General features: G+C 39.9%; 1 protein-coding gene across 1 annotated transcript in view; it reads left to right on the forward strand.

Moving 5' to 3' along the window:
* Positions 1 to 24,568, forward strand: part of NOM1 (nucleolar protein with MIF4G domain 1) — a 32,045-nt gene extending 7,477 nt beyond the window's left edge. The window contains exons 2-11 of the mRNA XM_089693549.1: positions 753 to 877; positions 5,040 to 5,235; positions 7,794 to 8,117; positions 11,770 to 11,880; positions 13,525 to 13,689; positions 15,715 to 15,836; positions 18,951 to 19,083; positions 20,577 to 20,708; positions 20,856 to 20,965; positions 22,531 to 24,568. Coding sequence (XP_089549675.1) covers positions 753 to 877; positions 5,040 to 5,235; positions 7,794 to 8,117; positions 11,770 to 11,880; positions 13,525 to 13,689; positions 15,715 to 15,836; positions 18,951 to 19,083; positions 20,577 to 20,708; positions 20,856 to 20,965; positions 22,531 to 22,702 — 1,590 coding nt within the window. The 3' untranslated portion in view covers positions 22,703 to 24,568. The remainder of the gene's footprint in view (positions 1 to 752; positions 878 to 5,039; positions 5,236 to 7,793; positions 8,118 to 11,769; positions 11,881 to 13,524; positions 13,690 to 15,714; positions 15,837 to 18,950; positions 19,084 to 20,576; positions 20,709 to 20,855; positions 20,966 to 22,530) is intronic.
* The last annotated feature ends 481 nt before the right edge of the window (positions 24,569 to 25,049 follow it).

Raw genomic sequence — 25,049 nt, forward strand, 5'->3', positions numbered from 1 at the left:
GGAGACGATATGTCACCTCTTCACTGCCTGTTTTAACCCTGAAAATCCTGTACCACTGAGGCACAACTGTGTACGTTACACCTGTTGTACAACAGATGCATCACAGCCCTGTTCACTTGAAAGGCTCTCATTTAGCAGTGGTACTGCCTGCTGAACATGACATGGGGTATCATTTATGCTGCGGCATGTGTACAACCTCTTTCTGCCACTGTGTTAGTTAAAGGGGAGTGGTAAAATTGCACCTCATATGCCTATTTTTACACTCTACTTCCCTGTCTGAACGAGCCCAAATGACTCTGAACTCCATGTCTGTTGGCTTCTAAAAGCATGGTAGCACCTGCTGGTTGTGCTTGTTAGAAGGCCTTCCAAAATCTGCTCTCATAGAAATCAGCTGTGCCTGTGCTGTGAAATTTAAAGAATGAATTTCTGCACAATGCTTATAGACACAGAGCTTTATGAGGGCTTGTTTGTAAGTGATTTACTGCTTGTTCAGATAATGTAAAATCTTTAGTGTGCATGATCTGGGCACAGGTTCATGTTAATTGGTCCATTTTTACTTTGCCATTCTTAGATTTGATTTATATGCACACTGACCTTTATAAATTAGGGGAAATTGTGTTTCCTGTGATAACTGGTTAGATGTCAACTGTCTCTATTACAGGTTGGAAAATGAACGGAAGAATCTTAACAGGTTGCTAAGTGATTGATGTTGGTCTTCTATTAAATGTGTCTTTCATATTCTGGTTTCTTAGAACTCCAAAGATGTGGGCAGTAAGTATGTCCCTCCCCAACTAAGACAGTCCTCTGAAGCTGTGGATGCTAAGAAGAGGGAAGAACTGGAGAGGCTGAAGAAGAGTGTGAAAGGATTGATGAACAGGTATCACATGACTGATCCACCTAAATAATGGTGTCCTTTCTCCTGAGTTGTGTGCTCTGTCTTGGCTCCAGGCCTGGAGTGCATCAACTACTTTATAGTTCATATTTTTAATTGACAGGCTGAAACTCCATGGACTTTAAATCACTCACAGGCTTCTGCTAATTAATTTACTCTCTTGTTGTGCACGTATGCTGCGGGTCATTTGGTGATGTATGGAGTTTACCCTTTGCAACTGGAAGTTGAGATTTTTATTCCATCCTCATCTGTGTCCTTATACTATAATAGATACCTAGACATTAATCTATTGTATTTCCTAATTGTTAATTAGCTCATGATTGATCAGCTGTAGATCTTCTTTGCAGAAAGGCAGGCTTTGCATCAAATCACAGAAGAAAGGAATACTTTCAGTTATAATTGACCTTTAGACAATTCTTAAAGTATATCTATAGGGATTTATATATACATATAGATAGAGTAGAAGAGGCTTAAAACCACTGTCAGATTTTCACTTTGAGAGGTTATCTTTCCAATACGAGGGAATCACCTCTTAACCACATGACATCCAGAAAATGTACCCCCCCCTCCTGACCAGGCCATTTTTTGTGAAATGGTGCTACGTCACTTTAACTGACAATTATACGGTCATGCAATGCTGTACATAAATGAAATATATGTCCTTTTTTTTCCCCACAAATGGAGCTTTCTTTTGTTGGTGTTTGATTACAATTGCGGTTTTTATTTTTTGCGCTATAAACAAAGACCGACAATTTTGGAAAAAAGTTTTTTTTTCGTTTTCTGCTATAAAACATATCCAATAAAAATTTTTTTAAAATATCAAATTTCTTCATAAATTTAGACCAATATCTATTTTGCTACTTATTTTTTATAAAAGAAAAAAATCCCAATAATCGTATATTGTTTGGTTTGCGTAAAAGTTATAGTGCCTACAAACTATGCGATATATACGGGAATTCTTTTTTTAATACGAGTCATGGCAGTGATCAGCAACTTATAATGGGACTGCGATTTTGCGGCAGACATTTTTACACTAACTGACACTTTGTGGGAACCAGTGACAGTAATACAGTGATCAGTGCTAAAAATATGCACTGACACTGTACTAATGACACTGGCTGGGAAGGAGTTTAAACTTCTAGCGCAATCAAAGGGTTAACTGTGTGCCTAGCTATGTGTTTTCTATTCACCGTGTGCTACTTTTACTAAGGGAAGTGATGGATCTTATTTCCTGCTTTGGAGGGACACAAGATCCACCACTTCCCCTGTCAGAACAGAGCTCTGCTTTGTTTACATAGCTACAAGCTGCGGGTGGTGGTGGACATCCACTCTCCGGCTCCCACAGGTCGGTTTCTGCTGTCAGTGATCATAGCGAAAGCCCCCCTAGGAGGAAGTGCTGAATCACATTTATATACATGATTTTGCACATGAGGACCACCCTGTAGCAGTATATCTGCTATAGGGTGGTCTTTAAGTGGTTAAAGGATAAGTTCACCTTCAGAACATGTTACTTGTTCCATCATCTGCAGCCTCTTCCCCCTGATCCACCATCCCTGTGACAGTGGGTGAGGGATCTTTTCCACACACCCACTGTCCCAATTTTAAAATAATGCAGCCATGCAAGGCTCTGCTCACACGGTCACATCATTCATTCACAGTTTCCTGTGAATAAATGCCTGCAAGTACCATCATTATGGCTGATGGCTTGTAGTTCTCAATGAACTGTGAAGGTGCTGATGAGCGCTCTAGTAGTTCATTGATCTTCCTGTTTTCATGTAACTGCCTGCCCATATGAGGTACAGGCAAACAGCTATGCTGAGAGTCTGCTGAGCCTGAGATTGCAATGCTGCGCAGGCTCCTTAGAAAAAAAATAAATGCAATTTTTATTTTTTTTACCTGCAAAAAAAGTGCATTTATTTACTTTATTTTTTGTAAAAGGTAAAATGATGGAAAATACATTTAGCAGATTTCTTCATCCACACAATGGTGGTGAATGGAGGATTCCACCACCCCACCAGCTGGGATGCTGTATTCTGACAGCTGCACCCAGCACTATCACAATAAACTAATCAGCGGCTGCAGATGTTGATCAACAAAAGTTTTCCAACTTGTTCAATCAAGAGAATTCCCTGCTGAGCTGGATGAATCTTGATCTATTTATGGCTACCTTGACACACCATGTTAAAAGTACAATTTTACATTTCACTCAAAGTGCCACCTGCTGGTGGAGTGCGGAATTGCCGCCTCCTATTTCTGTACATGAGTGCTTAGTAAGGCGCTTACAACGATAGTTAGGGCTCATGTACACAGGACCTTTGGAAAACACTTCTGAACGATGGAAACTGACTGGTGGAAGACGTGTGTTAAAAAAATGTCTGTTTAGCTGCGTTTGCATACTGCGTTTATACGTGTTTGCGTTTAGAAGAGTTTTTTTAAAGATAACATCAGGAGACCTTCCAAAATGCCCAGAATGCACTGAAAAACAGTAAAAAAGTAACTATTTCAGACATTTTGAGAGAAATAGAGAGAGCAGCAACAGAGAGAGCAGTATGTGTTGAGATGACCTGTCTTTTCTGGTTGTATTTACTATGGAATCCATCATGAGCATAATGCGGCATTTTTTCCTTCACGCAAAACCTGGAACTGACTGCGCTGGTGTACCGGGTCCATTTGAATATATTGAAAACGCTTTGCATGCATTTCTGAGGATGAAAAAAGGCTCTGGACAGCATTTGGATATAGAACAGTTAAAAACGCTTCTAAACACGGTTAGCCATGCTTACAAGTGTTTGGCATTTGAAACGCTGATAAAATCTAATCCTGAACGCAAGTTTGGTGCGTTAAAAAAAACGACTGTAAACTCAACTGCCTGCAAACGACTGTAAACGAAGATGTGTACATGGACACATAGGAAAACAATAGGGAGCGTTCAGGGGCTGCTGAAAAAAATGCAGAAAAGCTCCTGAACATCCGTTTATCAGCTGCAGTGTACATGAGCCCTTACAGTGATACCTGGAGCTGAATCACCTTTTTGTGACAGATTTTTACTATCAGTATGTACTTTTCTTGTGAACCACCTTCTTTTAGTGTTTAATAGCACTGTGTACATGTTGAAGTTTTTTTCTATTTTTGAACAGGGAAGTTCAATCCAAATATAGTGAATTGAATTCCTGAAGATAAACTGTTGCTTTGCCCTTGTCTACTTATTTCTCATAGTAGAGATTTCTTTCTAACTTTTAAAGTACACTTGTTTTGAGAAAAGTATAGGAGCTGCAATTCTGGCTTCCTTTTGAAAATGCTAGATAGCTGGCTGTCTCTGTCCTCAATATGTTTGAGGCATTGACCCAGAATATGCATGTTGTAAATTTAGCTATACACGGCTCGATTCCCCATTCATGCTACCAATCTGGATGGAGGAACCTCCAGTGCCAGGTATTGCATTTAGGCAACTACAGCTGCGCAAATACCTGAACATTGACTGCTTTCGATAGGAAGCAGTTACTGTCCTGTCGATAATATTTCAACCAGTTTTGTTGATCTTAAAATCGACTTTTGTTGAGCTAGGTGGTACTTTCAGGGCCACTACTGCTCAAATTTTGGGCAGTTTAGGAAGAATCAGCTGAAATTTTAGATTTCTATGGCCATCCTAAGTGAGTGTCAACATTCCGTATCTCTGTACTTGTTCCCAGTTGATAATATATAAAGCATTGAAGCCAGAAAACTAGCATTCTCCAAAGAAGAGGTAAACAGTGGCAGCTGCATTAGTCTCTTGTGACAGGTATACTTGAACCTTATCCCTTGAATCCAGCCACTAACTAATATGCTGGATTATTGCCGCAGCTGGCATTGAAATATTTGTATGAATGAAAATAATCCCCCTAAACCCTTACCTTCGTTTTAACAAATAAATGAAAACCCCTAATTTCTAACCTGACTAATCATTATCACTAAAATAACCCATCTAGCAGAATACTTCTCTTTCTTTGGGAACAGCAATTCACAAAGAAAACAGCCCTTTGCCAAACACAAATCGGGTCATTGTCCTGTACTGAGGAGTAGTGATCCAGTTAAATATTTTCCTCAAAACATTAGTGATGAGTTCTACATGTTGTAAGAGAATGCTGACCCTTTTTCTTGTCTTCCTTAGACTGAGTGAACCAAACATGGCCTCTATCAGCGGACAGCTTGAGGAACTGTACATGACCAACAGTAGAAAGGACATGAATGATACTGTAACCAGCATTCTCTGCAATGCTTGTATTACTCCGGCCAGAATGCAAGACCGACTGATGATGGAACACGTGCTTCTTATTGCTATACTGCATCATACAGTGGGGATTGAGGTAACAAGATTTGGCAACCAGCATCTGCATATATTAATGGAAAATATGGTTTTAAAATGATGTACTTATCTCTTTTGTAATACCATACCCAGAAGGATTTGACCTTCGGCTGGGAGCTAGAATCTGACTGGCAGTGTGTCCCCTTGTTGTGAGTATTGTGCTCTTCTGGTCTCGGATGGGAAGGTCTCACTACAAAGAGGCACATAGAGATGAAAAGGCAATGTAGTCTTGCCCAGGAGCACTTTTAAAGTTTGCTTGACTGAATGATTTAGATTATTGTAATTCACATTCCCAATAAACCGAGGAATATTTCTGAATTCAAGCAGCAGCGGGTCTCTAATGCGTTTGCCATAATGTGCAAGTATGCTAAGCACATTATAGTAGTCTTTGCTCCCTAGTTTGGGTGTTGTCAATTTCTGCTCTTCTTTCTTCAACCATTGGACAGCCATTAACCATTTAATTCCTGTGCATGTATGATGGAATTGCATCATCCTGATGCACAGCTCCACTATTGGCATCTTACAAGTAGTGGGAATGTGTACTGCATATGTGCTACAGGCTGTGTACATGGAAAGAAAAAAATGCTGTCAGAGACATACAAAGCCTCTTCTACAAAAAAAAGATACCTGCTAGCATTTTTTTAGGTTGTAGTGGATAACATTAGTAACTGGCTTTCTCCTCTAGTTGCTCCCTAAGTTTAAAGGATAAAAAACTTCTAAGTTCAAATAATTGTACCCCCTATAAAGTACATGGCTGCCCTCAACTCCACCCATTTCAGTGAAAAGCCTGTAATCTCCATGTTGACACGCTGTCCATTACAGTCGATGGAGTTTTGCCGATTGTCAGTACACCGTGCAGCAATGTTGCAGATACAAAGTACAGATTTACCTAGCAACTGGGTTTATGTTTACCTTTTCTTTTTTTTTTCCTTAAAAACTTTTATTCTGGATTTTCATGTTGAACTCACACTTAAAATTAACCAGAATTCATATTGGATATATTACTATTTATTGAAGAATAAAATAACAAAATGGGCTTCACAGCATACAAATCCATCAAAGCAAGGAGCTCTATTCATCCATTCATTCCAACCCATTTCTTCTTTTATACTCTGCAACATCGTCATGATATTGCTTGGACAGGAGAGCCCAAAGAGGGACTGAATTTCCAAAGGCTAGGATGACATTCAACCATTTTGGTTTTGATGGGTAATATTTTATTGAGGTAAACATCGACCGAGCAAATATTTTAGAAACGGGTCCTCTCACAATCTTTATTACCAGTGACACCAACATGGCGAGATGAAGTCTATGTTTAACTTTCTGTCAATTGTTTTGTTTTTTGTTTTTTACTTAAATGCAGGTTATAGCAGTGGTATTGTCTTTACAGAGTTTCCTAGACATTCTGCTAAGATGGATCAGTATAGCCTGCTCACTTTTAGACTCTCAAATTGAAAATCTGTATGGATCTTTATGAGCTTGCAAGTGGGGAAGGGGTGTCCCATAGTATAGCAGAAGTGGCTGAAAGCCGTCTCACAGTTCACCACTTGCTGTTTGAAAGTGTTAGATATGGAAACGAGAAGGGAAAGATCCTATGACCTCCCTATTTCAGTTGTCTGTATATTTTGTCTTTGGTTTCTCAGACCTATGCACAATACAGGCTATTCACAGCATTACAATAAACATCTTTACTGAAATTTTGATAAAATGGCTTTGAGTGTGCTGCCTGGTCCATGCAGATGGTAATTATGAGATATTTATATGCAGTGTTTCTAATTCCTTTACAGCCGTACTTCGGCTTACAAATGTAATGCGTTCTGCGGGACTTTTCATAACCGAAACGCGGTTTCCCATAGGAATGCATTGAAAACCAATTAATCCGTTCCAGAGGTCAGAAAAAAGTAATAAAAAAAAAAAAAAAAAAAGTATTTTATCTGTTCAAAACTCTTTATAAAGTGCACTTTAAAGACAAATACTGTACAGGGACATGATTACAAATTAATTTGTAAATGCATTGAAAACCAAATAATCTGTTCCGGAGGTCAGAAAAAGGTAAAAAAAAAGTCTTATCTGTTTAAAACTCTTTATAAAGTCCACTTACTATACAGGGACATGATTAAAAAAAATTTGTAAATGCAGTGAAAACGAATTAATCCGTTTGTACTGCGAAAACAATTTGTAAGCCGAGGCATTATTTTCAATGGATTTTCATTCATAAACCGAAAATTACATTAACCGAGGCATTCATAAACCGAGGTACGCCTGTATTAAAAAGTTGCATTTTTATATTTGAGCCCTGACTATAACAGTGAAAATATATGCTATACATTAAACAAAAATTGCAACTGCCTTAATTTCTAACTAGCTATTAAAGTGCATATGAAAAGGCTTTACACAGAACAAACAAAACAAATTTTCGCTCAGCCCACTTACCAGCTAGCCAGCAAAAAAAACATATTACACTGTTTTAACAATTTGTGTTAAATGCTATACATTCCCTTAAGAAAAAAGAACGTGTGCGTCCGATATCTTCTAATCTTCATGTGATCATCTTTACAGGTGGGTGCTCATATCCTGGAATCAGTAGTAAAGCAGTTTCATGACCTGCATCAAGACATTGGTGAAAGTAAAGAGTGTGATAACCTGCTCACCTTCATAGGACACCTATATAACTTCCACGTCATTGACTCCCGCCTGGTGTTCGACATATTGAAGATGCTGGTGTTCACATTCACAGAGAGGGACATAGAGCTGATCTTGCTGCTTCTAAAAAACGTTGGCTTCTCGTTGAGAAAGGATGATGCTCTGGCTTTGAAGGAGCTGATAACGGAGGCACAAAACAAGGCAAATGCTGTGGATAAGCAATTCCAAGATCAGACTCGGGTAAGAAAAGAAATCTGAGAGTTTATATGTGTGGTCTGTGGTTTAGGTTTGATCGGTTCTGAACACTTTATTTTGTTACTTTGTTCACAAGAATATTATTTTGCTCCCTTCCCAATTTTACGATCAGTGTCAAGCTGAAATTAGTCCTCCACATAAAAGAAAAGAAATTAGTCCTCCATTTGAAATCTTTAAAGGCAAACCTATGCTTTGCCCATGCAGGAAAAATCACAGATTAATTTTTTTTTTTTTTTTTTTTTAGAATCACAGATTCATTTTAATACTCCTTCCGCAGCAGGACATATTCTGACGTCCTTCAACCCCAACTACACAGTTCAGCTGCCAGGAGCAAAGACAATACCCAGTACCCCGGGTTTGGAGGATTCTGTGACTCCCTTCTTCCTCTAATGTGACTGTACATAGTGATTTGGCCAGTGTTGTCACATGAGTGTTGAGAGAGAGTCCTCAGCTGGAGTGGCTCTGGGCTTGTACAAGGCTTCTCCTGCTCACAGCAGCTGAATGGATCTGTAGCATAGCTAAGGAAAAGTGAATATGTACTGCTGGGGTGGGGCATTAACCTGATAATTTCACAAATAACCTTGACATTAGTCTGCATGCTAGAATGTTTGCGAGGAGTTTAAAGTGAACCTGTTGCTTTGTCCTCCACAGACAAATGGCTTACTTTAAGATTAGTGATTACATCTTCCTTTTAACCCAATTAGTTCTACTGGTTCTTTACACCCCCCCCCTTCCTGCATGCTGTTTTTTCCCCAACTCTCCTCCTCCTCCCTTCTATTCTGTTTTCTTGTTGTTTAAAATCAGAATCCCCAGAGACCAGAGTTGCTATCCCTACATTTTATGGGGGCTTGCAACACTGACTACCATATTGTAAATTGCCCTTATTTTATCACCCTCAGTGGGATTCGCACCTCACACACCTTTGGCGGTTGTGTATTAGATTTCACTTTTTAAATGTTCGTTGATCGCTTTGATATGTGTACTGTTTTTGCATTTAGTACTAATTGTACTTACTGTATGTAACTCTGTTTTTGAGATCTTCTTGGGGGGAATAACAAAAAGAAGAAAAAAAAGATTTGCAGTATAACCATTAGGTAATGTAACTTTACAAAGTGCATTCTGCTTTTAAAGAAAACTTGTCATAAGAGAAACACTACAGCTGGTATGACTGAGCTGCTGCTGAAATGCTAATTGTTTGGTTGTTTCTGGGCTCAGTACTGTCTGATCTGGGGCAAAAGTGCATCAAATGGAAGTCAGTGAATTCAAAACTGTCTGATCTGCATAGTTCTAGGCCAGTGACTAAGGAAGCGATGATGTAGAGGTCAGTAATAGCAGCCCTATGGTTCTTTCATAAAGGGTTTCCTTTTGTAGAGACTGGTCAGGCTGCTGCCATCAGTGCTTTTCAAGGTGCAGACACTGGATCTGCTATGTTTATCTTTGCTGACCTGGAACATGTATACATCCAATGAAGAGTTGGTACTCCTTAAAGTGGTATTAAGAGTTCGGCTATTTTTTTAATTAACAAACTTGTTATACTTGCCTGCTCTGTGCAATGGTTTGCACAGGGCAGCCCCGATTTCTCTTTTCCTAGGGTCCACTGCCGAGGTTCCTGCCCCTTGACCAGTGCCCCCAATAGCAAGTGGCTTGCTATGGGGGCACTGGTGCATGTTCACTCTTGAGCCTGACTCTGTGTCCATAAGACACATAGAGCAGCGGCTCGACCCTGCACCCTGATCTCTTCTCATTGGCACACTGGCTGTGAGTGACAGCAGTGGGAGCCAGTGACTCCCACTGCTGTCTCAGCCAATGAGGAGAGGAAGTCCCAGGACAGCTGAGGCTCTTGTGCAGATCGCTTGATCGAGTTGGAGCTCCGATGAATGTTAGGGGAGCTGGTGGGGGACAGCAGCGTAAAGAAGGTTTTTTACCTTCATGCATGAAGCTAAAAGCCTTCTGCCTTTTAGAACCACTTTAAATGTCTGTCCTTTTCCAGGTCTATTACTCCATTAGGTAAATAAACCAAGTTGAGAGCTCAGGATCTTGGTGATGGCAGCTCCCATATTTGTGCTTTTGACAGCTCACCACCCTTTTCCAGCTATACATGTGTTACTTCTCCAAACTAATTTTTTGTGACGGCTCATTGAAAAGCTCAATAAGCAGGTTGCAGGTAAATAACAACAAGAGAGCGTTCTGCATGCAGGATAGCTAATCATGAATATTGGAATATTGATTAGGGCAAGTCCATCCTTCAACAGACCTTGAGGATTGTATCTACTGTATAATCAAGTCTACCTTTTGAATCTTTGTGAGGAAAGAACAAACAGAGGGCGCACAGGCCTAGTGCATTACCATAAAAAATGTTTAATAAGAAATAAAGTATGTGTTGTACTCACAAACGACAATAAAGTCAAGGCATGTCATAAAAGAGCAGCCTAGTCAACACCGGGCTGAGTAACAGTCCGCAATAGGGAGTGTAGACATCCAATAGGCTGATGCGTTTCGAGGACTTGCCTCATCCGCAGAGCCAAGTCCACGAAACGCGTCAGCCTATGGGATGTCTACACTCCCTATTGTGGACTGTTACTCAGCCCGGTGTTAACCAAGCTGCTCTTTTATGACGTGCCTTGACTTTATTGTCTTTGTGAATACAACACCTATTTTATTTCTTATTAAACATTTTTTATGGTAATGCACTAGGCCTGTGCGCCCTCTGTTTGTTCTATTGTGGGCAGCAAGGTGTGCATGTTCCAGGACATTCTTAATGTGGTTGTAGTCTGCATCGAGTCCATCCCCAAGCGCAGGAGCATTTGTGTTTGCTGGTTCTTTGAATCTTTGTGTTTCATGCTCTACAAGACATAAAAACATAACTGAAACAACCACACGTGTTAGCTTTTGGAAGCCGGAAATCCAAGCCTAGTAGTTTCTTCTAATTTGATGTGTAAAAGATCCAGCAAAATGATCATGAAAATTGTAAGCCTCTGGTGTGTCCTGTAACACACCAATAGTTTACCAGTTCACCCAAACAGCTACAGTCTCTGATGCTTGTCTTCAGCAGTACAGGAGTAAAGTGAACCATGCCAGCATATACTCATATTTCCTTTTGTTTCTCCTTCACTCCATTTGGCTGCTGAAAGCAAATACCCAGAACTTCCAATGTGGAAAAGCGCTGTGATTCACTCCATGTGACAGCGTTGGGTTGACCACCAAGCAGCAGCAGTTGTCACACAGGGAAAGAGTTCATAGCCCTATGTAAGCTACAACTGCTTCTCCTGCTCCGAGGCAGCAGAGTAACATAGAAAAGGAGATCCAGGTAACTGCAGTCCAAGTTTCCATTCATGTTCTCACTTATGTTTCCTAAATTTCTTTTATCTACAGTAGTCTTTATTTGTTATGGTGTGTTATCATGCGGTGTATTTTGTTGACTGTATTGTTCGGCGAAAGGTGAATAACAGGCTGATCAGCTTAATGAAGACTGATCTGTGATTGGCTGCTATGGGTTATGCAAAGCAAATTTTTTGTTTTTATTTTAGTAACATTTACCTAAAACTGAATCTGTACACATTAAGGTTTAATGTGGCTTTCTATATAGGTTTGCTAGATGGTGTAGCGATATTTCTTTTTTACGTTTATCATTCTGCAGATTAAGTTTATGTTGGAGACGATGCTTGCATTAAAGAACAATGATATGCGCAAGATACCAGGCTATGACCCTGAACCTGTGGAGAAACTGCGTAAATTACAGCGCTCTTTGGTAAGAATCGTTCACAAATCAAACTAAACATTGTTTAATCGGCTTGATTTTGGTTAATGTAAAGTTAAAGTAGAGCTCTGGGCTGTACAATGCTGCCTCCCCAGTGCGCCATTGTTCTCCATACCTTTTAAAAGTAACTGCAAAGTTAAAACCTTTTCTAATGTTTGTGTGTGGATATGTGACTTCAAAGCTGTATCTCCACTGTGTTATGTGGAGCTCAACAATGGAGCTGAATCACAGAGTGCAGTGATGTTACCCACCAGCATCCGCTGCTGTAGGCTTTGTTGGTGGGGGAGAGAGTTCCTTGCCACCTGCCGCACATTTACACAGAGGAGACAGAGCTTTGCTGTTGCATGACTGCATAGAAAATCATAAAATTAGGGTATTTAATTTGCAATTTCTGTGATAATGTATGCAAGGCAATGAGGAGAATTGGGGTGACGGCATTGAATGGGTGGGGTATTGCATAGCCCAAACCTCCACTTTTAATGTGAAATGAAATACAGAAACTGACAAGTGGAGATCCAGTCAGCAGAAGGGTAAGAATGACGGTATTTATTAGGACAGACATATATGCGGCGTTGACACATCTGTCTGTCCTTATATATGTTCACATTTTGAGATAAAATAATAATAATGCACGTTTTTGAAGAAAAAAAAAGTGCCTTTATTATTTTTTTTCCTGCTGAGACCTGCAAAGCATTGCACCTGTGATCAGTGGATCAATGTCAGACAAGCCCTACAGCGTTACCACTGTCCATTTGAACTCTGCAGGGCTTGTGAATAAACTATGAGCATGCCAATCAGCACCTTTTACAGTTCATTGAAAACTATAAGCCATCTGCTGCGATGGCAGATGGGACTTGTAGTTCTCTCTTTCACAGGTTCCTGAGAATGAATGACACAGCTATATGGGCATAGCCGCTGTTTTCAAAATGTGACAGCAGTTGCGGGGAGAGTAGGGAGATCAGGGTGGTGAGGAGGACCTGTGCTGGAGCATGTTACATACTAAATATGGGTGTAACTTTTAACATTCTCCAGAAGGTGAAGTTATCCTTTAACTTTTCCCTCCATTTTGACTACAGACCAGGTCAAGACGAGTGCCTATTGGGCAACAAGTAGGATTATTTCTGTGCGCACTAACAAGCACTTCCTCTTGTCAGAAAATCTTGTTATTGCCACAGTGGAAGACCTACATAGCCCATTCCATCATCGCAAGTGAAACGCAAATCAAAGATGAAGATGCTTAATCCCAACGCACACATTCCTGCTAAAGATGGCTGTATGCATAGGCAGGTGCTGCAGCGACCATCGGCTGGAATCGAGCGGAGTTGCCTGATGAAGGAGTCCTGCGGGACTCCGAAACATTGCCTTGCTGTAACTATGTAAACCTTCATTAAAGCCTTTCTGGACCCACACTGGAGATCCTTGGTGTGCTGGTGACATTTCTGTCTCCTGAAACTCATATCAGGCTCCTATCCAGCCATGAATTGGCCATTCTGACTTACATTTTTTTCGCTGATATTAGAATTACTTTAAAAAGTATATTCTCACTCATTTTTTGTAATCTTGTTTTTCTACAGTAGTCTTTATAATCGTAATGTATGGTCACATGGTGTTGTTGATTGCTCTGTTTTTGTGAAGGTTCACAGCAGTCTGTCTGGCAGCGACACTCGCCTCCGTGTTTCACTGGAGAACCTCTTGGAAGCTGACAAAGTTGGAAGGTGGTGGATTGTTGGGTCATCATGGAGCGGAGCACCAATGATCAATGAGTCTTCAGGGAAGGTGCCGGCAAAGTCTGTTGGCAAGGTATGGATATTGTGGGGGTTTGAGCCATAAATATAGTAAAAATAACACGTTTATTTCTTCCTTTAAATTCAGATAACCTGAGATTTACTTAGATGTTCATATAGTTTAAAGATATACATATGACTTTTTTTGACATTTACAAAATAGTTATGTTGTTTGTTTTTCATTGTATTTATGTCTCCCCGGCAGAAAGCTCCTTTTGGTTGTAATACAGTTGTGCTCTGTTTACTGCGTAGTTAATATGTATTAATATTTTTTGGTGCAGTGGAGAGTGGTAGGTTTGTGTGTTTTAAAGGATATGATTAACGTGGAGGTAAAGGCAAAACCTAACTAACTCTAAACCTGCTTTCAGCCACATTCTAAGCCTAATCTATCTAGCCCTTTAAATAAAAAATCACTACATGTTCTGCAGCCACTCCAGTCCGGTCCCACACTGAGCTGTCAGTGGCGCTTCTGTATGTAGGAGTGGCAGCCAACAACGGAAGCCCCATAATAACTCTGGGTGTCGTCACTTCCCAGGCATTTTTCAGCTGTTGTCCGCTTTCTCCTGCACACAGAGGGCTCCACTGGAGACCAGACCTGAGTAGCTGCAGAACAAAGAAGTATGACTATTTTACAGGGCAGCTGAAAAGCAAAAACCCCCTTCTGATGCGACCATGATTTGGCATGCTTGACTTTTTATCAAGTGGTGTCACTTGGCCACAGGTAGTTCATATATACTGATTTGGAGAATTTTTTTTTTCCATAAGATTTTTATAAAGTTTTATAGTCCATAACAAGATAATAGCAGTGTATGAGAAAGTCACACAGCAATACAAAACATGCTCAATGACACATGCAACAGTATAAGCAATCTGGTCAGTAAACAATAATCCAGACAAAAAGGAAGGGAAGAGGAGAAGAAAAAAAAAGGGGGGGCTCATGAACTGGCAATGAAACTAGAAATGCTTGCCAGAGCAACATATTGAAACTAGGTCCTGGTCCAGAGAGGCAATTGCTGGCAGTGAGTGAGGCGTCTGAAGGGGAGTGTGGCTCACCTAACACACGCTGGTCACTTGAGCTATTCAACTGGATGTCAAGGAGTTATTATATGGACTCTTAATAATCCAGTTGATGACGTGTTTGTGGACTGGTTTGCTTACTATTGCACTTTCTATCACTTGGTGGTGGAGGACTATTAATATCTTCCTTGAATGGTGTAGACCGCTGCTGGAGTAATTAATATTTGCTCTGTTTATGTAATATGTCAATTTTGTAATAAGGCAGCTGTCCATTATACGGTTAGCAGAAGAAATTCGCCACTCATAAAGCTCATAGTATTGGAACATTATTTATGCTGTAAGCACTTATTTTAGTTAAACACAGAGAATTAAATGGTATTGCTGTTAACCCTAAAGCAGAGTAGGGCCAAATGTGGTCGCACTGAGTATTTTATATAAAAAGTAATGGACAATCATTAATTGGATTTGGGATATAGGGGGCTGATTTAACGGTTAAGCGTTAGGAGGAGGCTAATAGGTTAAAAAACAAGGTTTGGTTGAGGGGTTCATTAAGGGTTTAATTGTTTTAGGAAGATTACAAATTGAGAGCTCCTTTTTGGGGTTATTACCCCTTGGGTAATTTGCTTTGACAGACTATTAAGTGTCCATTGTCTATTTTAGGGTTGGGGCCACTTTCAGTAAAAACAATTTTTTTTTTTTGCCACTAAAAGCCCCAGAACTATTGTACTGGGCTCCTAGCTCTGAAAATTCACATATTGTGAAGGGGTAAGATTACTTGTATATGGTATTAGGGACTATGAAGATTATTGCAGCTAGCAAAGTCAGAGAGAAGTCACAATTCTTGATCTACATACAAGTTTTGGAACAGTTACTTGGAAAGTACTAAAACCATTGGATCGTCTTGATAGCCAGTGAATTAGAATTTGAGTAGGAGAGTTTAGTAATGGCAGTTTCTATATGTCTTAGTATAGGTATCCTTTAATGCTATGAAACACATCTATGATCATGTGATATCATCTCTCAGGTCAGTGCGAAGATCATGGAACTAGCCCGCAAGCAGCGAATGAACACAGACATCAGGAGGAACATCTTCTGTGTTATCATGACAAGTGAAGACTATCTGGATGCTTTTGAGAAGTTACTTAAGTAAGTTTTCTTGATGGGCTGTGAAAACATAGACCTGCTGCAATGAACTTCAGTTGTCTATGCTCCAAATTGTGTCAAGTTTAATATAATCACAGTAACAAAATTAGGGGGCACAGATCACATAGATCAACCACGTCTTCTGATGAGCTCACAGACTCTTCAGCTACATTCCTCACATCTTGGCCAGGTCCGGCTGACACATTTCACCCTAATTGGGCTTAGACCCTAGAGGTTTTTCTGTTGTGATCGTTTCATGGAGTGAGATTTGCTACTGGAGGAGCCGACACCCACTGTGGGAGGAGATCTGATGGAACGACAAACAGGAGATGTATGAGCAGCACTATTTTTTTTTTCAAAGTTGTATATGATGGCATAAAACACAGAAGATATATCAAAGACATATAAAATGTTTCTGGTGACCCATGTCTTGAAACACTGCTGCTTGCTGCAGGTATTCCACTCTTTTTGGGTGTGGGTATATTTGCACTTGCTGTTGGATGCAGTAATTCCTAACACTGGTTTGTATGTCACTACAGGATGTACAAACTGGCATGAGGAACCCACTACATGTGATTTTGCAGAAACAGGTATTTGACCCACCCAGAAAAATTGAATACCTGGAGCAGTGAATGTAGCAGCTTTTTAAAACACAGGCCCTTGGAAAGTTAAATAATATTTTTTTTTTTTTTGGTTCAGGCTGGCCTTGGCAACAGGATAAATTTAAGTTTCTATCAATTGTGGAACTTTTGTCTATTTTCACTCTTATGTATCCCTATTTTATACTGCTGTTGTTGGAAATTATGTTAGTGTCTGCAGCTGCTCTTAAAATTTTAAAGACTGGGTGTATTGGTTGGGGTGTGAGAGAGTAAAATTGATTAAATACTACTGTACTCTGTAGCTGTTGTTTCTGAACAGGTTTACTTGTCCTAATAAAATTGTCCTATTGTGCATCACAGCTGGGCGATCTGCAGCCTTTCCAGGGTGAAGAACTAAGGCTCCATTTTTACAATTGTGCGACTTGTCATGTAACTTCTGACAAATAGGGGGCTATTTACTAAAACTGGAGAGTGCAAAATCTGGTGCAGCTCTGCATAGAAACCAATCTGCTTCCAGGTTTTATTGCCAAAGCATAATTGAACAAGCTGAAGTTAGAAGCTGATTGGCTGCCATGCACAGCTGCACCAGATTCTGAGTGCTCCAGTTTTAGTAAATCTACCCCATAAGGTCGCTTGACAAGTCACAGCCCATTGCTTTCAGTAGCACCCATTGGGATCTATGCGACTTAGAAAAGGTTTCAATACCACTTTTATGCGACTTGAGTGCCAGAGAGTGTAAAGCTGCATCGAAGTTGCATTGGAAATCGAGCAACATTGGAGTCTTATATCAATAAAAACCAGCGCAAACCCACATAATCAATTGCATTACTCCACTTATTAAACAAACTTAAAGACTGTGACAAAAAAAACCACTTTTGTGTTAGTAAAAATTAAATTATAAAATATATAAAAATAAATATAAAAAATTAAAATTCATAAGTCCAGTGACAAAAAAATCCCAAAAACTTTAGTAGACAGTCCCGTGACAAAATAAATCAAATAATAATTAAATTATAATTTTCATTGGATTCTTCCGTGCCTTTGATCCCTTCACCATCCACCAGTGCAAAAACCAACATTAACCGCACTCACCAGATATTAGTGAGTCACACGCCTTTCAGGAATATTAAGGGCTCCTGGACCCCCTTTACTTTTTATGAGACCTCCAAATGCTGCTTCCTCTTATGTGTGGGTGCCTCTTCTGCTTACTCCTGTCACTGAATCCCCCAAGGAAAATCAGGAAGAAGAAAAGACCATAGCGTGATACCGTAGTGGTTTCTCCTCAAAATAATCTCTCCAGACCACTCACATTTTAGCGGGATATAACCCGCATTTTATTAGAAACAACAATGATTTTCTTTCAAAATGATCCACTTTCCAAGTACAGCGACTTTGCATAAAGACCCCACAGCCTGGTATACAGCAGGATGGCAGACCTCAGATGCAGACTTGATAAGACTTGATAACGCCCTGTGGGTGGGGCGAAACGCGTTGACGCACTTCCGGTTGCCTGTTCCGGCGTCTGACGTCATTTCCGGTGAGTGGAACGCACGCCGAGCGGTGCGTTCCAAGGGGCCATCTTAGCATAGTGGATGAGTCTGCATCTGAGGTCTGCCATCCTGCTGTATACCAGGCTGTGGGGTCTTTATGCAAAGTCGCTGTACTTGGAAAGTGGATCATTTTGAAAGAAAATCATTGTTGTTTCTAATAAAATGCGGGTTATATCCCGCTAAAATGTGAGTGGTCTGGAGAGATTATTTTGAGGAGAAACCACTACGGTATCACGCTATGGTCTTTTCTTCTTCCTGATTTTCCTTGGGGGATTAGGTGAGAGGAGTAAGCAGAAGAGGCACCCACACATAAGAGGAAGCAGCATTTGGAGGTCTCATAAAAAGTAAAGGGGGTCCAGGAGCCCTTAATATTCCTGAAAGGCGTGTGACTCACTAATATCTGGTGAGTGCGGTTAATGTTGGTTTTTGCACTGGTGGATGGTGAAGGGATCAAAGGCACGGAAGAATCCAATGAAAATTATAATTTAATTATTATTTGATTTATTTTGTCACGGGACTGTCTACTAAAGTTTTTGAGATTTTTTCGTCACTGGACTTATGAATTTTAATTTTTTATATTTATATATTTATTTTTATATATTTTATAATTTAATTTTTACTAACACAAAAGTGGTTTTTTTTTGTCACAGTCTTTAAGTTTGTTTAATAAGTGGAGTAATGCAATTGATTATGTGGGTTTGCGCTGGTTTTTATTGATATAAGTTTTTTTGGTTTTGCACCTGTGTACAGCAGCATCTCACGGGGAATTGTGTGTTTAATAGGAGAGTCCTGGGCGCTGAGGTTTTGTCTTTTTTACAACATTGGAGTCTAAATTACCTAAATCTGGCTGGTTGGGAGGTTATAATACTTTAATAGGTGGTAGTTCAGTGGGTTGGCTATTTTCCTTTTTTAGTATCTTGTGTTGTGTTATATTTGGACTCTTCACAGTTTCATTTGTGTCATCATAGGCTAGGCTTGAAAGATCATCAAGAGAGAGAGATTGTTCATGTCCTTATAGACTGCTGTCTGCAGGAAAAGCTCTACAACCCCTTCTACTCCTTTCTTGCCAGCAAGTTTTGTGAATATGACAGGAGGTTTCAGGTAATACATGCCCTCAAAATGCAGTTCTCTTACTACAAGACAGTGTTTGAAGTGTGCTAGAAATCTCTTTGTATTTTTATTTCCTTGCCTACTGACAATCTTGTACAAAACGTATAAACATAGAAAAGTGACGGCAGAAAAAGACCAGGTAGTCCATCGAGTCTGCCTGTGTGTGTGTGTTTTTTTTTTTTTGTTTTTTTTTTTTTTTTACAAGATTAAGGCAGAGTTCCAGTCAGTTTTGTGTTTATTAAAAGTCAGCAGCTACAAAAGCTGTAGCTGCTGACTTTTAATAAATACACCCTCATCTGTCCCGGAGTCCAGCGATGTGTTCACCCGCGCCGTCCCTTCTCTGCCTCTTCTCTCCCTGGTGCCGGCACCAGACTGTGACAGCTTGCGGCTTCACAGCCGGGTGCCTACTGCGCATGTGTGACGCGCTGCTCATTCTCATTGGGCCTCTTCTGGGACCTATGAAAGTTCCTCGGAGACAGCGAGAGGAAGGAGGGGGCTGAACTTCCGGCTCAGTTCGCCACGGCGAACTGAGGCAGAAGTGGGAGCGGGTACCTTTCAAAAACAGGTATCCGCACCCCCCCCCCCCCCCAAAAGGTGCCACATATGGCAGTGGAGGCGAATAAAAAGTCATAACAAAGAATAAACTTTTTCTGATGCAGTATTATACTCGTTGGTTTTAAAGTTTGCTGATCTTTTATTACAGAGTAGATTCTTTGAGAAGGAAATCAAATGACCTAAAAATGAATCTTCAATATTAACTTCAGCTTTGTTCTTTTTGGCATGATGCAAAACATTCTGAATAATCCAAACAGAGTTTGAGTTGAACAGTTTGGTTTAGTATCCTGCTGTTGCACTGGAAGACATGCAGCAGGAACATGAGCAGTGCTTGTCTATGAATGGCCTAAGCAGTTAAATCAAGCTTTACAATTTTTTTTTTTAAACTCCACCTGATGGAAAACCACATCTTTACAAGGAGATGTGATGATTTTTGTGTTTTGTATCCCTGTGAGTGAATTGTTGTCCACCAAGCAGTGATGCTGCAGTTGGAGTTACTCAGTGTTATGTGATCTTACTACGTTTCCATGGATGAGCTTTGTACAAGAAAAAAAGAGCAGAAATGAGTATAATCCATGTTTGTCAAGTTTGCCTCACTTTAGAAAATGACTGTGCTGAGAATTATATGTAGGCCACTTCTGATCTGGCCTTCTGAAAATACTAGGTGACCGGTTTTTATGCTGGTATAGATAGACTTCAAGTCATTGATCCAGAACAATTATGTTATCAGAAGTTCTGCCTTTACATGTTCCATTCTTGTTCAAGCTCAGTGAAATATTGAACACAGAGACAAATCGGGCATCTAGCTTTATCACAATGATAGAAACATCAGACACCAGTTTTGTTTTGTTTTTTGTTTTTATTTTTAATAAATAGAGCTGTATGAAAATGAGCCTAATTATCCATTTCTCTTATTTGTATGCTCTCAGATGACATTTCAGTTTAGTATGTGGGATAAATTCCGGGATTTAGGAAATCTGTCAACAGCCACATTCTCTAATCTCATCCAGCTCCTGAGTCACCTGATTAAAAAGAAATCTCTTCCGCTCTCTATTTTTAAGGTAGGATTGATGTCTCCCTATCTTAGAACAACTTTCCAAGCACCTTTGACTTTAGTAATGCATTTACTGTATATGTTTTATTGTTCCTATGTATATGTTGTGACATATTTTAGCATTAGGTTTATATTTTCTTTTACATCTTTGCAGGTCATAGAGTTCAGTGAGCTGGATAAAACAAAAGTCTCTTTCCTGCGTCAGATTCTAAGTAGAATACTGGTGGATGCTGAAGTTGATGATCTTGCTGTGATCTTTGGAAAGTAAGTAGATGCTTGGTTGTACTTTATTTACCTCTTCTGTCTGTGAAAAAGCAGTACCTTTCCTGAATTGCTTGAACTTGTTATATAGGATTTATATTTTGTTGACTGTGGGATTCTTGAATCCGCTGATTTCATTCTTTTTATTGTCCTCAGTCATACTTGAATGCCTATGTCTAATATACCTTTTGGATGTATGATGACTATAACTCTTTAAAGTAAGCCTGGCCTCCACTTTATCTAAAACTAAAAGCACAGTGGAAGAGAAGAATGCCTGCTATTGGCACCTACCCTATGCCCTGTCTGTTATTTGCACATGGCTGAATCGCCACATTACGGCACAACCCCCTACTCATCCACCAGCACACTGTCCAATGAGAGTTCCTTGCTGGTCATGTTAAGGAGACATTTGGTGTGTGTTTTTGTTTTTTTTTCCTGCCCTCTTATACACAGGCTTGTTTCTACTTGACAAACTGGCGTCTGGGTCAGCTGACTTCACAGTGGCTCCTCAGAGTGGATGGAAATAGAGTTCAGAATTCTCCTACACAGTAGTGTCCAAAAAATGTCTCTTTCATGCCCAGAAGATAACATCATTACTCGAATTTATTGACATTTAGGCATTTTTTTTTTTTTAAGGAAAACTCAAATAAATTGATCATGAAAGAAGTATATAGATAGCTAGTGCTGATCACTCCTTCTCAGAATGCTGATTACCTGTCTGTTACAGTGAAGCTTTGGATTCAGTCTGAAGCCACTGAGTCATAAATAGTGTAACAATTGCCAATTGCCTTTTCCAAATCTGTGACTCACAAGTAGTACAGGAAGAATTTTTAGGACATCTTCATGACCGTTTTACTATCATGGGAGAGAAGTATGGTAGCTTCCATTGCAAGCCTTATGAAAATGCTAGAGGCTTGTTTTTTTTTTCCTTTTGTACGTTTCAGTCAATCCTCAACCATTTTATCCCTATACTTTTTTTGGTTCAGCGACTCCGAGAACATTGAATTTTCAGAATTGGAATGGCAGTCTGTTAACTAGTAATCTCAAAGCAGAGTTCAGTAATGGCAGCCTCCATTAATCTCTCATGACAGTGTCCCTTTAAGTCACGGGTGTCAAACTGGCGGCCCTCCAGCTGTTTCCAAACTACAAGTCCCATGAGGCATTGCAAAATTGACCGTTACAAGCATGACTCCCAAAGGTAGAGGCATGATGGGACTTGTAGTTTAGCAACAGCTGGAGGGCCGCCAGTTTGACACCCCTGCTTTAAGTCATTGAGTAGAAAACTAACCCTGAAACATCTATCCAGCATGAGTCTGAGAAGTTTTGCGTTTTTTTGCAAGCCATAGAGCTTTTCTGCTCATGACTTTTTGAATTGCAAAGCCCTAAATCAGCAGCAGGTGACACTGTAGATGGGATCTGGTAGTTTAGGTACCAGAGAATGCAGGGGAAGAGAGCACTTTAACAATACATGGATGGTAATTTCACATTTAAAAAAAAAATCCTCTTTTTCTATTTAGCATGGCTTTTTCATTGCTTGTCATTTTAAATGTTTTGTCTTTTTCCATCAGAATCTCTGACAATCCCAAGCTTGGAATGCTGCGTGAAGGCTTAAAACTCTTCATTTCCCATTTCCTGCTGAAGAACATCCAGAAGAGCACAGAGGAAGTGGAGCTGCTACGGCAGAAAGCAGATGTAGCTGTCAAAGCCCTGCAGGCAAAGGATAACAAACTGCAATTATAGAGACTTCACTTTGTCTTTCTCATAGAAGACAAGGAATTATGTCACAAGATCTGGATCTGACTTTGATCATTTTTATAGAGAATTATACATTAATAAAGGAAAAGTCCATTTTTGGTGGACTTTTCTAGTTTAACAGATCCAGACTTTCTCATATAATAGTCTAACTGTGAGGATAGTTTTATGGCATGGTAAGCTCTGTAGGTGGTGTTGGGCCAGCACAATGTCACCTCCTTCTTGTTCCTGATGGTTTAACAATTAGCAATGCCTGTGACATCAAGTGTATGGATTGGAGTTGGTCAGTCTGGCTACGACCAGTGCACCTAAAAGTGCTGGAGCATGCCACGTGTCACGCTGGCTATGGTGTGCCACAGATGTGGCCATGTATTTACCAGTGGACCTTTCCTTCATAATAGCTCTATATAGAAAATATCTTCAGAATTTCTCTGAATGCATATAAGCCCCATAGTGTCCCCATAAGACTGAATGAGAGAAATCACTTGATTTGCATTTTGGACCATAAGACTACGCACAGCATGGAATCATGTGATAAGGGGCTACAGTGAGACCTACATGAAAGAAAAACCTGTAATGTTGTTGCAGCAGAATGTATAAAACACTGTACATTAGGAAATGGCGTGACCTTTTTGACTGTAACAGTGTTGCAGTGTTTCCTGGATAGAATAGCAGTTTACTGCTTCATATGTGCTTCCAGAGCCTCTGTATCTGGTACACTGACTTCACAAGAGAGCCTCCTGACAGGAACAAGGAATCAAGCACAGTGGAGGTGAATGAGCGACCTTGTATATGTATCAGGGCAATTTATTCCTTTCCATTCAGAACTAAATCATTAGTTTTGGATGGACGTTATTTTAATCCCTAAACTATTTTTCAGTCAAGATCAAAATTCTAAATTCTTGCCTAGCGGAGTGTAGATCTATGGTAGTTATTATTCAGTGTGTATACTGGCCCTATATGGAGACTGTACTGAATTATACATGAGCATGGTGTAGTTGCAATGACCTGGCTTTTACAAACAATAAGGGTCCATCCACACTGGGCATAAAAAGTGCTGCTTATACAGGCGGTTGGTGTTTTTTCCCCAGTCAATATAAGAAACTCTGTTAGTCTATGTGGCCATGCACATTAGGGCATTTAGAGGCATATTCTTAGAGCAGTGTTTTCAGGCAGAAAAAAAACCCCATCACAATGGCCATTTTTTATGAAGCTTTTTCTGCCAGAGGTTCAGGTGTTTTTTTTCTGCCCCTAGTATGCATGGACCCTATGATTGCTAAGACAAACTGAAATGTTAAAAAGGAACTAACACCAAATAGCTACTACCAGAGGACTGCCCCTTAGGCATGCTTTAGTTTTACATTGCATCTTCCGTCCTGCTTCTGAAGCTAACGGCTTCAAACCTATCTGAGATTTAGTGAAGGTGTGTCCATCAATCAACTCGGAGAAAAGGATTTTACGGTGCGTACAAAATACAATATTTTCTGAGCACGGGAACTTCAGACTATAAGTTGATCACTTGCCGTTCACACTGTCTAACAGAGGACACTGCAATTTTGTGAAAACCGCTTCAAAAATGTCTCATTTCATGTTTATACATTGTAGCCAACTGAGAAAAAAAAATCCCTCTGGTCCTAAAGGGGCTTAAAAATAAACTTTCTAATGGTTGGGGCAACCTTTTGATACCAAATGTGGGTTTGGGATTAAGTACAATATTTTTTACTGGACAGGAATGTTTTCTTTCTTTGAACTGAAGACAAGTAAACTTTACCATACTATGGTAAACAAATGTCATTATTGTTTTTGGCCACTAGAGGGAATCCTGTCAATAAAAAAAACTGTCTATTCAACAAAGCGTATGGCGCTGGTTACTTCTTATACATCTCCTGCGACTTGTGTAAACTTTATGTAATATCTTTAAAGAGTGCACAAAACATATAAAGAAACGACGTAGAAAAGCGCTGTAAACGTTTCCAAGATTGCAAAGTAACATTTATGAACACTAGTGCAGTGTAACAATTTTCCATATAGTACATTTGCCATAAACAGCCACATTGTACTATGTAGATGTACAATCCAGAGAGGGTCTTGGCCAAATTGAGGACCATCCAACTGAAGTTTAGCAATTGATGGTTTTTCTGCATCAGGATTTGGTGTTCCAGCACTTGCACCTCTGTATTTCCAACGGGATACTCATCAGCTTCTGGACAATTCCTCCTCCTTCCTAAATGATAATCATTTTGCTACTTGCAGGTTGGTGACATGAGGGATATTTGGACACTATGAGGTTGATTTACTAAAACTGGTGTAGAGAATCTGGTGCAGCTGTGCATGT

Source organism: Staurois parvus, unplaced genomic scaffold (assembly GCF_062004578.1).
Source record: "Staurois parvus isolate SC_StPar_1 unplaced genomic scaffold, SC_StPar_1.0 ptg000005l, whole genome shotgun sequence".
NCBI lineage: Eukaryota > Metazoa > Chordata > Amphibia > Anura > Ranidae > Staurois > Staurois parvus.